The sequence below is a fragment of the Lissotriton vulgaris genome, chromosome 6 (genome assembly GCF_964263255.1).
Source record: "Lissotriton vulgaris chromosome 6, aLisVul1.2, whole genome shotgun sequence".
Classification (NCBI taxonomy): Eukaryota; Metazoa; Chordata; class Amphibia; order Caudata; family Salamandridae; genus Lissotriton; species Lissotriton vulgaris.
In genome coordinates this window covers 1,615,098,443-1,615,111,595 of record NC_141694.1, presented here as the reverse complement: position 1 = coordinate 1,615,111,595, position 13,153 = coordinate 1,615,098,443, and the positions used below count along the sequence as shown (strand labels likewise).

Sequence of the window (13,153 nt, the reverse complement as noted above, 5' to 3'; positions counted from 1 at the left end):
CGCCCATACTCGAATTGAGGACAAGCACCCGGGAAGGTCGTGATCGATTCCTGCACGCGGAGCCGCCTAGTCCGGGACTTTCACGGAGTGCCCCTGGGAGCATGGGGAAACCTAGAGGGGCCAAGGGATCCAACCAGACCGCCTCGGACACTGAAGCCCAGGACAAGGAGGAGCAGAGAGACCCGAAAAGTTCTGATGGCGCGCAGATGCAGCAACAGTTCGACCGTGTCCTGGAGGCGATAGCGACCACGAGATCGGCCCTCCAGCAGGACATTGCTCAAGTGGCGACGAGCCTGGGCCTCCTTAGGGCAGATCATGGCAAACTTTCAGACCGGGTCAAGGAGGTGGAGAGCAAGGTGGAAACCTTGGAGCCGGCGCAGCGCACCTTGGCTGCGACGATGAAGGACGCCCTATCCCGAATTGCGACCCTGGAACGGAGGGCGGAGGACGCGGAAGGCCGCAACAGGAGGAACAACATCCGAGTGGTGGGCCTGCCGGAAAAGATCGAGGATGATGACATGGTGGGGTACTTGGAGACCTGGCTCCGAGACACGGTGGTCCCGGAAGGGCTGTCCTCCTTCTACACACTAGAACGGGCCCACAGAGTCCCAGCACGACCCCCACAGCAGGGACGCACCCCGAGACCGGTAGTGGCGCGGCTGCTGCATTTTCGGGACAGGGACTTAATCCTCAATGCCGCCAGGCACAATGGCCCGTTTAAAGTAGCGAACAGCCAGGTGAACATCTTTCCGGATTACACCTACGAGACTCAGCGCAAGCGGTTCTCCTTCCTGGCGGTTAAGCGCGAGCTCAGGAGCGAGGGCATTCAGTATTCACTCCTGTACCCTGCAAAGCTCCGCATCATTGTCGACGACAAAACCCAGTTCTTCGACACTCCGGAGGATGTCTGTAACTGGCTTGAGCTCTACAGGTCAGGGAAAGATGGCTTTGGCTCCTCGTCCCAACAGGCAGATGAGCCGGAACAAAGACGGCGATCCAAGAGGGTCAGGAATCGCCGCGGCCGCACAGGAGGGCCCTCAACTGCGGAGACATCATCGGAGCGGAGGGGAGTGCTGGAAGTATTGTCGGAGTTGTCGGGAGCACGGAATGAATCCATCGAGGAGGAAGACAACCTGGGTGATGAGGGAGCACCATCGGACTCGGAGGACTCAGTGGCCGATAGCGCCCATACACCGGTGATCACACCGAAATCGGTGGAGGACCTATTGGATGGACAGGGGTAACGGGGTATACTGATTTGTTTTGGGAGGGGGCCCGGCAGGGGGGAGGCGGTTGCCGTCCTTTATTGCTAACAATGGGGAGGAGAGGGTTGGGGGGCCTCTGCTTTTGCCCCGGAAGATTTCGATACAGGTTGGGGCTTGTTATAGTCCTGGTGACCCGGGCGACGAGGGCCCACTGCCTCCGCCCAGCCCGCACCTGGCCCATAAGGCCTTCCTACGGTGGCGACCGTAGGATTAGAGGGGATTCTTGGGTTGTTGACAGACGAGGTTTGGATGGGATCTAGATGGTGCAGTTTGGGTCCTGTTCTGGGGTGGGTGGTTGGGGGTTTGACGGGTTTTTGGGTTGTTTGGTTTCGGTTGGGGAAAATGGCCGCCACCAGTGCTAGGAGGAAGGATGTCTTTTCTTTGTGGAGACCCGGATGGGGGAACTGTGCGAGAACAATCTGGGACAATGGCTGATGTTGCTAACTTGAAATGTGTTACATGGAATGTAAGGGGGCTTCACACTATGTCCAGACGCCATAAGGTCCACGCTTACTTAGTGCGTAGGGGAGTGCAAATGGCGCTGCTACAGGAAACCCATCTGAACAAGGCGGAAGGGGCGGCGCTGCAGCGTAGATGGCGGGGGCAGGTCTTTTCCACGTCGTACTCCGCTTATGCCAGGGGGGCGCTAATTTGGATCAGGGCAGGGGTCCCCTTCCAAGTCACGAGAACAGTGTTGGATCCAGAGGGGCGTTTCGTGGCCATCTCGGGCACATTAGGGGGGAGGAACCTGAACGTTTGCTGTGTGTACGCTCCTAATGTGGACCAGACTGCCTTCCTTTCCAGGTTATCGGGCTCGTTGGCTGACTTCTTTGCCGGGCCCCTCCTGCTTGGGGGAGACTTTAACTCCGTAGTTGATGTGGACATGGACCGCTCGCATCCACCGCTTCCCGATTCCCCAGTCCGTCGCACGGCTAAGGGTCGACAAGATTGGCAGACCCGCTGGGGGTTGACGGACATTTGGAGGGCGCATCACTCCGCATCTAGGGATTATTCATATTTCTCGAGACTCCATGAGTTGCATGTCAGACTCGATGGCTTTCTTGGATCACCCGAACTGGTTTCGGCGGCGGTCCGCTCGGAGTACTTATCTAGGACCATCTCGGACCATAACCCCCTCCTACTGGATCTTCGCTGGTTTCCTGGGGCGCCGGCGGTGCCCACCTGGAAATTACGGCCCGAGATCCTCGAGGACAGTGTCTTCAAAGCAGACCTGGGAGAGAGAATATCGGATTATTTTGCGTCCAACGGCGGCTCCGCGAGTACTAGGGCGTTGGAATGGGACGCTTTTAAGGTAGTGGTGAGGGGTTACTGTATCTCTAAGAAGGTGGGCATGAGGCGCGTCATTCTGGCTGACTTGGACACAGCGGACCGGGAACTCCGCGAGCTTGAGGTTCGCCGTCCCGGACACCCGGAATTGCAAACACGAACGGCGGAGGCGAGGGAACGGGTGGCAGCAGAGGTCGAACGGCTCCGCTGTTTTGATTATAAGGCCTATACGGTCCAGTCTATCGCTGAAGGAGACAGGTCGAGTGCGTTGTTGGCGTGGCTGGCTAACCCTACGCGCCAGTCCCAAACGACGACTAATATGCGTGGGGCAGACGGAACTGTAGTATGCACCCAACCGGAGATTCTTAGTTGCTTCCGGCATTATTATGAATGTTTGTACCGCAGTCGCTCCGCACGTGACCCAGACCGGCTTGACGATTATCTTCGCCCACTGGAGCTCCGCACCGTGGAGCAGGAAGTGGCGAAAGCCTTGGGGTCCGACATCGAATTGGGGGAGATCCGCGGGGCCATTAAACGGATGGCGAGAAACAAGACCCCGGGCCTAGATGGCCTACCAGTGGAGTTTTACGCAGCGTACGCTGACCTCCTAGCCCCGCGACTATTGGTGGTCTACAGGGAGGCGAAGAGGCTGGGGCGACTCCCGAGCTCGATGTGTGAGGCGTTGGTGGTTCCTCTTCTCAAGCCGGGCCGAGACTCGTCCGACCCGGGATCATACCGTCCCCTGTCGATGTTGACAGTAGACTATAAAATACTAAGCAGCATCTTGGCCTCGAGGCTGCTGGGACACATGAGCTCCCTGGTGCATGAAGACCAGGCCGGTTTCATCCCACGGCGGAACACGACTATGAATATTCGTAGGTTGTTCCGTTTCCTAGGGGAACCACTTGTGGATGCCCCGTCCCCGGTGGTCTTATCGGTGGACCTGGAGAAGGCTTTCGATAGCCTGGAGTGGGACTATCTCAGTACGGTGTTACGGAGATTCGGCCTCGGGGAGGGATTTGTTAGATGGACCGCGGTTCTCTATGCCTCTGCTTCGGCCAGGGTCCGAGCGGGCCCATTGATTTCATCGCGATACCCGGTGGAACGAGGTACGCGGCAAGGATGCTCGTTGTCCCCACTCCTCTTTGCGCTGGCGGTGGAGCCACTGGCGCTGCACCTTCGCTCGGGTGGTCACTATACGGGCTTGTGGACGTCGGCGGGCCCACATTATGTTTCGCTATATGCGGACGACCTGTTGCTCTTCCTGGAGGACCCGATCGACGCTTTACGCGGAGCGGAGTTGGCGCTCACGGAGTTCGGAGTGGTTTCGGGCCTCCGAGTAAATTGGTCTAAGACCTGTCTCTTTCCGATGCGCAGAGGCACCCCCGCCCCTGCGCTAAATAGAGAGATTAGGTGGGAGCCCGACTGCTTTAAGTACCTTGGGGTATTCGTTTACCACGACCAACCCGACCTCCTAGATGGGAACATTGCCCGCTGCATTCGGGCACTGCGAGGTTGCATGGACTTCTGGGCCACGCTGCCGCTCTCGGTGGCGGGACGTATCGCTCTGCTCAAAATGGTGGCACTTCCCCGGTTATTATATTACTTCCGGACTTTGCCGATCTGGGTCCCACCAGCCACGTTTCGACGGTTACGCTCCATGGTGGTCGGATTCCTCTGGGGTACGGGCCGAAGGCGGGTGGCCCTTAACACCTTGATGAGGCCGAAGGACGAGGGGGGGCTCGCTGTGCCGGACTTTGAGAAATATTATCTGGCGGCGCAGCTCCAAACCTTCACCCAGGAGATTGCCAGGGAGTTCCGGGGCCCGGAAGACAGAAGGGGGACGGGAATGGCCAGGCATGTTCTCTCCTTTATAGCGCTGCGACAACGTTTAGTCCTGCGGGACTTGTCGATGGAGGAACGGACTGTCCGCCTGTGTTGGAATCGAGCTCACGCCCGAGGCCACCTGCGAACGCCATACGCTCCTGAAATACCGTTGGGGATGCTGACGGCCCTCCCCCACGGAGGGGATTGGTCACGTTTGGCGGCCTGGGAGGATTCCGGTTTACAGCTCGTTGGTGATCTATATGAGGACGGGGCGCTCTTGTCCTTTCAAGATCTCATTGACCGCTTCGGGATCTCCCGGGGTGACTTTCTGCTGCACTCGGCCATTGCGCGAGCGATCCAGGCATACTGGAAGACCGGGCAGGAGGAACCCCATTTATCGCAGGTGTGCCAGTACGTAATGATGTCGGCAGGCACGGTGAAGGCGGTCACTTGCCTTTACGGCAGGTTGATTTCCGAGGGATTGGCTCCTCTCACCACTTTGAAGGCTCGCTGGGAGGAGGACATTGGTAGGGAGATACCAGAGACGACCTGGTCCCAGTTGGTGAGGCGAGCCTGGAAGGGCACACGTAACGCCCGTTTCCAACTGGTCCACTATTATGTTCTCCATAGAGCGTACCTGACCCCGATGAAAATCAGGCGTTATTTTGCCACGGCTTCGGCGGAATGCCCCAGATGCCCGGCTCAGGAGGCGGATCTCCTACACATGTTGTGGGCCTGTCCAGGACTGACGTCCTACTGGCAGGAGGTAGCGACGACCCTGGAAGAGGTGACAGGGAGACTCTTGTCGATGGATGCAGCGGTGGGGCTCCTGCACTGGTTTCCCCATACCCCCAGAAATAAAATCTCTAGTAAATTTATCGACCTAGGGCTCCTCCTTGCTAAGCGAGAGGTGACCAGGAACTGGAAGGCACGGGCTGGTCCGGCAGGCGGCAGATGGCACAGTGAGCTTTTGAAGTGGGCAGCGGGAGAGAGCGCGTTGAGATATCAGCTGGCTTGGAGACAGGGCAATGAGAAGGCGCAGGAAGCCGCGTTGGAATGGGAAATGTTAGTGCAGGCCCTTAGGGATTATTGTGCCCCCAGCGACTCTGAAAGCGAAGAAGCGACTCACGCCGAGTCCCGTTGAACGTTAGCATTGACAGTCCTATTGTCTTCCCCGTGGGTCCAACAGCAGAATCCTTGGTTGTTATCTCCCTGGCGCTGGTGGTGGGGGGGGGGGGGGGGTTTCTTAGTTAGTAGACATTTTGGAGGGAGGGATTTATTTTGGGGGGTTTTAGACTTGTTTGGAAAAGCAGATGACGGACAGTGCATTATCCGGACCAGCTCCAACATCCAACTGACCCCCATTGCATTTCGTCGCCCGACCCGAGGGTAGTGGGCCGTTAGTTGTGTTCGAACTGTGCGGTGGGGGGCCAGAGGGCTTTATACTGTTAATATTGCTTCTGATACAATGCTGGTCGCTACTGTAATGATTTACTGATTCCTGCAATAAAAATATATTTAAAAAAAAAAAAAAAAATGAAGTGACTATCTGTCAGTGCACCCTTCTGCTCCTAATGGCGCCCATTGGAAGGGGGCATACGGGTCACAGGGACGTTCCAGAAATCCCCCGACAGGCAGGCACAGTCGCACATTTCAGCTATTCCTTGGGATCCCTGCTCCTTCCTCAAAGTACTGCTGTTCCTTCTGCTGTGAGAGATGGACCGGCAGTGTGTCACAACTGGTCTATTGATGACTGCACTGTTCCATCCTTTTTTCTTTGTTACATGGCGCAATGCCCCTGCCTGAGCAGGCTGGAAAAAAACAAATGAGGGCGGCCCCAGCGCAGACAGGAACAGTGAGCAATTTGACATAATAATGCCACAGGTAAACCCATGACAACAGATTTGCATTTAGGTTAGGCTGCAGTAACTACACTAACGGCGCCACAGACTGTGTCTCTGGACATTGATACCAGGTGAAAGGGGATGTTTATACATTCTGCCCCATCCGACTTCTCAAAGACACTGAGGAAACAAGGCACGATATCTCCAAATGTGCCTCGCTAGTATAACCTAGTGACAGCAAACTGGGCAACAACCTAGGCTCAGCTCGAGGTCGCCTTGGAAACGCGAGCCAAACGCGAGTCGAGCTTTCATCTGACTTCTGCTTGCCACCAACGCTGTCATATCATGCAAGAGAATGAAAGACAAAGAATGTACCTTTGATACCCATATAGTGGCTGAATTGCACAATGTGAAACCAGAAAACCGGCGATTAATTCTGGGTGCCCCTCTCAACCAAATTGTGTGGATATTTTATTTCACCGAGCCTTCTTTTACTGCATTATCACATATGAGAGCACCTTCAAATACGTCAGTTGAGTATGTGCGCTGTCAAAAAAGCTCTTCTCTGTTTGATTTAATACACTAGATTGTTGCACTGTGTATAAGAAGAATCTAGGCCACCTATAGGGTGTACATGACAACAGGCTTGCATTTTTGTTCACTAACAACATTGTTGTAAAGGGGCGGGGAGAATGTTTGGAAGTTCATTGTAAAAACTAACATGTTTTTTAAAAAAATCCTTCCGTGTAGTGATATAATCTGATGTACTAAGGTGAAACACTTCTGCGTGTTAAAGAAATACTTTTTTCATTTTGAAGAAACTTTATTATAGTTTTTCATGATCTTTGTTCGGTGTACTTGGCAAACATTGTAGTGCTTTGCACGTGCTAGCTAGACCCTTGGCTCAGCTCTGGCTCGAGTCTCCCCTTTAATTTGTTGGGTCGCCACATCTACCCGAACATACTGTCTTCAAAAGGCTGGGCAGATGTTTATAATGCACCTATAAATCTCTATGGATTGTCCCTTCCAGCTGTTGACACTGGAAATGCATTTTTGCGTTTTCGATATATATTTTACTCTTGTGAGGAAATAAGATATCAGATTATTGGACACACAGTAAAATACCACCACAATGTGTTAGGATGTAGCTGAATCCATTTGCTTTAACACACCTGAAAAAAGTCATTTGTTAAATAAAACCCCCTGACTGGAAAAGCTGTGTTCGGATGACTTGGACTCATCTAGTAACCCTGCTCCCCATTGCTAAAAGAACATTCCTGCTGCCAGCTGGCCTCCCCGCCTTCTAGGAAACCCCCTCTGTCGTCATTAGAGGCGCAGCGAGTGTCCACGCGGCGGGTGGTTTGATTGACGTGACACCAGCGTGTGCTCCGACTTGATATGCGGAGTCTGGAGTACCAATCTTAATTAACCCTAACTTGATGGATGTCATACTTCCAACACACCATCAACAATGTAATAAACGCTGTCCAGTCACTTCTTTCTCTGTTCAGTTTCAGTAACAAATATTTGTATTTTTCCGTTTTTGGGGTTTACTTCATCAGTCTTGCTTCGTCATGTCGTTATATGTAATGAGCGTGTGTCTTTCTGCAGTCTGTGCCTCAACAGAGATTGTTGTTGCCTTGTAGGTGATGCTTGCCGAGCTGAAAGGGAAGGATGAAGTGTACGCTGTGAAAGTCCTCAAGAAAGACGTCATTCTTCAAGATGACGACGTCGATTGCACTATGACGGAAAAGAGGATTCTGGCATTGGCACGAAAACATCCTTACCTGACACAACTCTACTGCTGCTTCCAGACAAAGGTATGCTTGGCGCCTGCTGCGGCCCTGGTGCGTGTGCACCATCTGCACACGAGGTCACGTTCAGCAGCTGATGAGAAACACACACGGTGAAAAATCATATGTGGTCGAATCTTGGCTAGTGGTGTTCTCGCGACTTTGTCGTTTTGACGCTTCGCGGTGTATTTATGACTTTAGAGTCATTGTTTTTAAAAACGGTATGCTAATGTAAGACAGTTTATGAAATCCTAAAGACGTCGATTCAGATGTATTTATTTACTCCATCAATGAACGTCTAACAATTACAATACTAAACAGACAGGATGTCAAAACCCGTAAAAACACAAGGTGGCAGTATTGAACCAGCAATACCTAGGTGCCTACTTTCAAGTTTTGTCTTGTTTGAAGCAAACGTTTTGAAGAATTAATTCTAATCGGCTAACCTGATTCTGTAGAAAAACAGAGAGGGTGAGATAGATAACTTGCTTGTTACGTCATTTTAGTAGTAATGTTTTGATAAATTGTTAATCTATATCTTTTTACAAGCGCTTCACAACCCACAACTGCCGCTTCTAGCCACAGTAAATGATACTGGGTTTATGGACTTAATTATGATAGGTGGCTAACTTGGTATTTCCAGGATTTGAACTCGTGACCTGAGTATCACAGCAGGGGTTGGTAAGCATTCAGCTCGCTGAGCCATCTGGCTGGCACGAAAGCTTCTTTCTGGCAGGTTCAGCCAGCCCCATGGCAGCTCCTCGAATGATACATTTAAAGGTACACGAATCCTACCAGCGTGGTCAGTGTTGGCCTTTAGGAGCACTTTAAAAGCAAATTCAACTGCTGGAGTTTGAAAACATTTACTCCAGGAAGCCATACTTTAAGTTGGGGATCAAGGTGTGCCAGAGGAAAGGGTTTGAAGTCATGATCAACTTGAATATATTTTTTTTAAATGCTGCAAATAAACTGGCAACTAGGACAACTGTGGCAGTACATCCGTTTTAGCTTACTTATTAGGTCTCAAAGAGGCTTCATCTCTTAGTATCTTACTGCTGCAGAGATCTTCCTGTGCCCGTAATTCGGAGGGATAACAATGGTGGTAAGATACCTCTGGTGGTTAATGTAGTTCTGGGAGACTTCTGTGTTTTGTTCAGTCACAGTTTTGAATCATAAGATAGCACAGAGGGCTAATGTACCTGCTGCAAAGCACATCATGTAATATGCAGAACTCAGATTTGTATTTTATCTAGATAGGTAAGTGGGCCTCTACTTTTGACACTAAGATCTTTTTGTTACCTCCTGTTCAAAAGTTGCAATCCTTCTAGTGAACTGGTCATTAGCATCAAAGAGCTGCATGCGGACTGCATGTAATGGGTTATTGTTTTCTTCTAAATCTGGTTTTATTCTAAGATTGCAGAGAAGGGTTTTGTTTTGTTACAACACAAGACCCCAATCACTGCATTACATTATATATTGTGACTTTGTGTTTCTCCTTACCAGTCACTCTTAGCATATATGTGCCACTTAAATCATTATTTGTGTAATTACCTATGCTCACAGATAAATCTGGCACTCTATGCAAGCACATCTCTTACATGGGGGATGAATAAAGAAACATCCTGCCTCCAAGTCATAGTTTCTCTAAACAGGGTCTCCAACCTTTAGCACACTTGTTATGTTCAATGAAATGCATTTAGAGCTACTAATATTATTAGTGCTGTATGATCTCAATTTCTTTATATGTAATTCAACAAAGCATAAGCTTTCTAATTTAATAAGCTGGGCTGCACACAGGTGACCTACTCCGAGGTAGCTGGAGACCTACAGTAGCTCACTAGCCACTGATTGGAGACCCTTGTGAAGTTATAACATGCTGTGCACGTTTGTTTCTTTTCATTGCATTTGAGTCTAGGCTCCAGATGGCTCCCAGTCAAGATGATAACTGCACAAAAAGAGGGCTGATGGCCTTTTAAATCAGACCTTTGTTTTGGGCTCGACGCGATGCGAAAATAAGAAATTCCACTCATTGCTTGCAGGTTGCTGCTCCGAATGGAATGGAGACAAAGTATGGGCACTTCTGAATTGTGTCCTGACAACACCAGGGCAGATTCAGCATATTTCCCTGGGTCGGCCGGATCCCTGATCCTGGCCAGAAGTTGCTTCTGGAACCAGGATCGGGTGGGATGCCTCTACTTTCCAGCACTGAGCACATTCATTGATGTCTAAATTCATACATTTTAAAATAATTTTATTATTGAATTTTGAAATGTGAACTTGATCAGACTTTAATGGTATACAAATTGTAAAGTCTTCGTTCATTTACAAGGCTTGAAACCTATGGTTCAAGCTCACGCCCTTATAGCAAAGCACTCCATTTTGGACTCCCTAAGTCTAAGGTAGCACCCTGAATGGGCATAGTCCATGTTTGCCGCAGGACTAGATTAGGGTATGTGCCGCGAAGAACTCATCATCCCACTGGTAAAAAATTGCCTGTGGTTGACACTTGAAGCCAGAGGCTGGTCAGGATTACCTATGAGTCAGTACACTGGAACACCTCAAAATACCTAACAAACAAGCTTAAGACATCCAGCAGCACCTTATTCTTCAGTCGCAGAATGGGTAGGCCCGGATGTCCATAGAGTTATTAAACAGAGGACCATAACGTGGGCCTTCTCTGGAGCTGCTCCCGCACTCTGGAATTCACGGACTCTCTCTGTAGGAAAAGTGCATTAAGGACCTCCTAACTCAAAGAGCTGGTAATGTTAAGGCGATGCTTACTTTCACAAGTGGTGCACTATTTCCAGAGTTTGTTTACTCAGCTTTTCCACTTCCTTAAAGTGTGTAATATTTTTTAAAGAATCTTGCTCTGCACACAAATCGATTGTTGATTTCTGTAATACTTGGTTCTTTGATTTTTAATTTCTGTATAGTGGTCTGATGTCATTGAGGCCTGCTCCATGCTATTGAAAGCCATGTATAATAAATTAAAGTTAAAAAGTAATAACATAGCAGCATTAACTAGCAGTAATGTGTAGGGACCTTACTGAAGAAAGTGGTGAGGTTTTGATCCTATCTGACACATCACTCATACCATGCATAGCCAGCAAATGTCCACTCCATCAGGAGAGTTGTTTAATTAGCTGCCAGCATCGCAGAGTAATACTCTTCTACCTCCCAGGCAGCAGGAGGGCACGCCGAAACCAACTGCAGCATGAATATTAACATTCCTCAGTTTTTCTAATGGTCTTTAAAAAAAAAAATGTTGTTTATGTTCAGTGTGAAATGGTCATAGTTGACTCTGTCTGGGGCCTGTGCAAGTCTTGGGCCTGAGACTTTCCTAAGTCTATCCGGATTGAACCAGTTTAGTGTATTCTCAGATTTTTCTAAAAGTACACTTTCTGCTGCTGGATTTTTTGCTTCGTTTCTTGGAATTGAAGACAATCCTTTTTTCCGTTTTGCAATTTTATAGCATTAGCCTGCCTTTTGTTACAAAACTTCTTGAAAAGAAAATATTTACGGTTTTAATATTACTCGCTTTTTTTATATTTGTAAAAATTGCTGAGTTGAATGAATTCTTCATTCTTGTTACATACATATTTTGTACAGACTATTTATTACAGGATTATTGTAATGTGCTAACTTTTTACCAATCCGGCCGCTTTAGATTGTAGTTGATGTGCAGCACAGTGTTCCACAGTCCCATCTCTGGCCACGCACTGTTGTTTCTGCTGTTGGACTCTTGTCTGGGAAGGTAGGTCTAGTTCCAAAGTATGGTGTTGAGTATATGCACGCGTCTAGTGGAGGGTTAACTTATATTCCATAGCGGTAAAGTCCAGATTAAATCTGAGGCTGAAACTCAGATTGGCCAGTGGTGGCTGCTCCAGGGCAGTAGTGGTCAGGGGGGAGAGGGAGGGTTAAAAAAATATAGATGTATATCACTTACCTGCCGGCCAATCACCGCCTCTCCTCCATCCTCTTCTGTCAACCGGAAGCACCCAGGCTCCCAGGGTCTCCTAGCCAATCATGACGCTGCTGTCACCAGCATGACATCAGCGTTCGTGATTGGTCCGAGCAGCCTGGTTCGGTGCTCAAACATTTTGTGCATGCTCTCCACAGTATACAAACTGGGAACCCCAATATACCCTTGGAGGCTTGGGCGATTCAGCAATAATAGGTAAAGGGTGCCTACAAGGGATTTTGTTTCAAAGAGATGCAGTGAAAAACTGTTCTAGAATTATTCTAGGGGTGAGTCTCATGAGAACATTCACCAAAGTGTTCTTTGACAACAACAATAAATTAAAATCAAGAGCACAGAAACACAGGAATATCTTATTTGTTAGCAAATATAAAATGGTTTATATATCAGTAGTTGATTTAAAAAGCGTTCAAATGAACAAACAAATTGGCAATAAATCATGCAAATAGGTAAAATCAAATTAATCCAACAATTCATGAAAAACATCTATTCCAATGAAATCGGTAATGACATATCCCCTTATGAGAATAATAGTCACTAGAGACCAACAAATATCTCAGAAATAGATGGTGGAGTCGACGTTTCGGTCTCAATGGTGTCAGTCCATCAGACCAACTTCAGGACAATAGATATTGCATAAAAAAGGACCCTTCTATAGTCAATATTACCACAATTAATCCTTATCGTGGGTATATGGTCAGATCTGCATAAGTTGATGGCGAGATTGTCACTGATCCACAAATCAAGAAAGTCAAGGTGATGACGACAATTTAAGGTACCAATCAGTGGCATCAGTTTCGGGGGGGAAAGGGAAACTATCTTCCAGTCACCTCTTTTGAATAATATTTCTTGACATCAAAACGTTGCGTGCGGACTTGCGTCAGTCAAAGAGTCCAGCGTTTGTTGTGTAATACAGCCGGGTGAACAAAATGCTAAGTGCGCATTACTGTTTGGCCAGCCCAAGACATCCGGCCAAATCGTCATGCGCACTTAAGTGCACCAACCACTCCTCCTTCTGCTGGCTGTGACGACAGCCAAGCCCTGTCTCGCCCCAAAACTGGCTTCAGCACAGAAAAATAAATTGAAAATAACATTTTGTTTTGTTCAAATTATTTTTCCTTTTTGCAGTGCTGAAAAGCAGTGGGGCAAGGCTCCTCC

The 13,153-nt window shown here is 49.1% G+C and overlaps 1 protein-coding gene across 2 annotated transcripts in view; it reads left to right on the top strand.

The window, feature by feature from the left end:
* Positions 1-13,153, top strand: part of PRKCE (protein kinase C epsilon) — a 1,279,555-nt gene that overhangs the window by 816,073 nt on the left and 450,329 nt on the right. For both annotated transcript variants that reach the window (XM_086927786.1, XM_086927785.1), the window contains one exon: positions 7,870-8,043. In XM_086927786.1, coding sequence (XP_086783912.1) covers positions 7,870-8,043 — 174 coding nt within the window. The remainder of the gene's footprint in view (positions 1-7,869; positions 8,044-13,153) is intronic.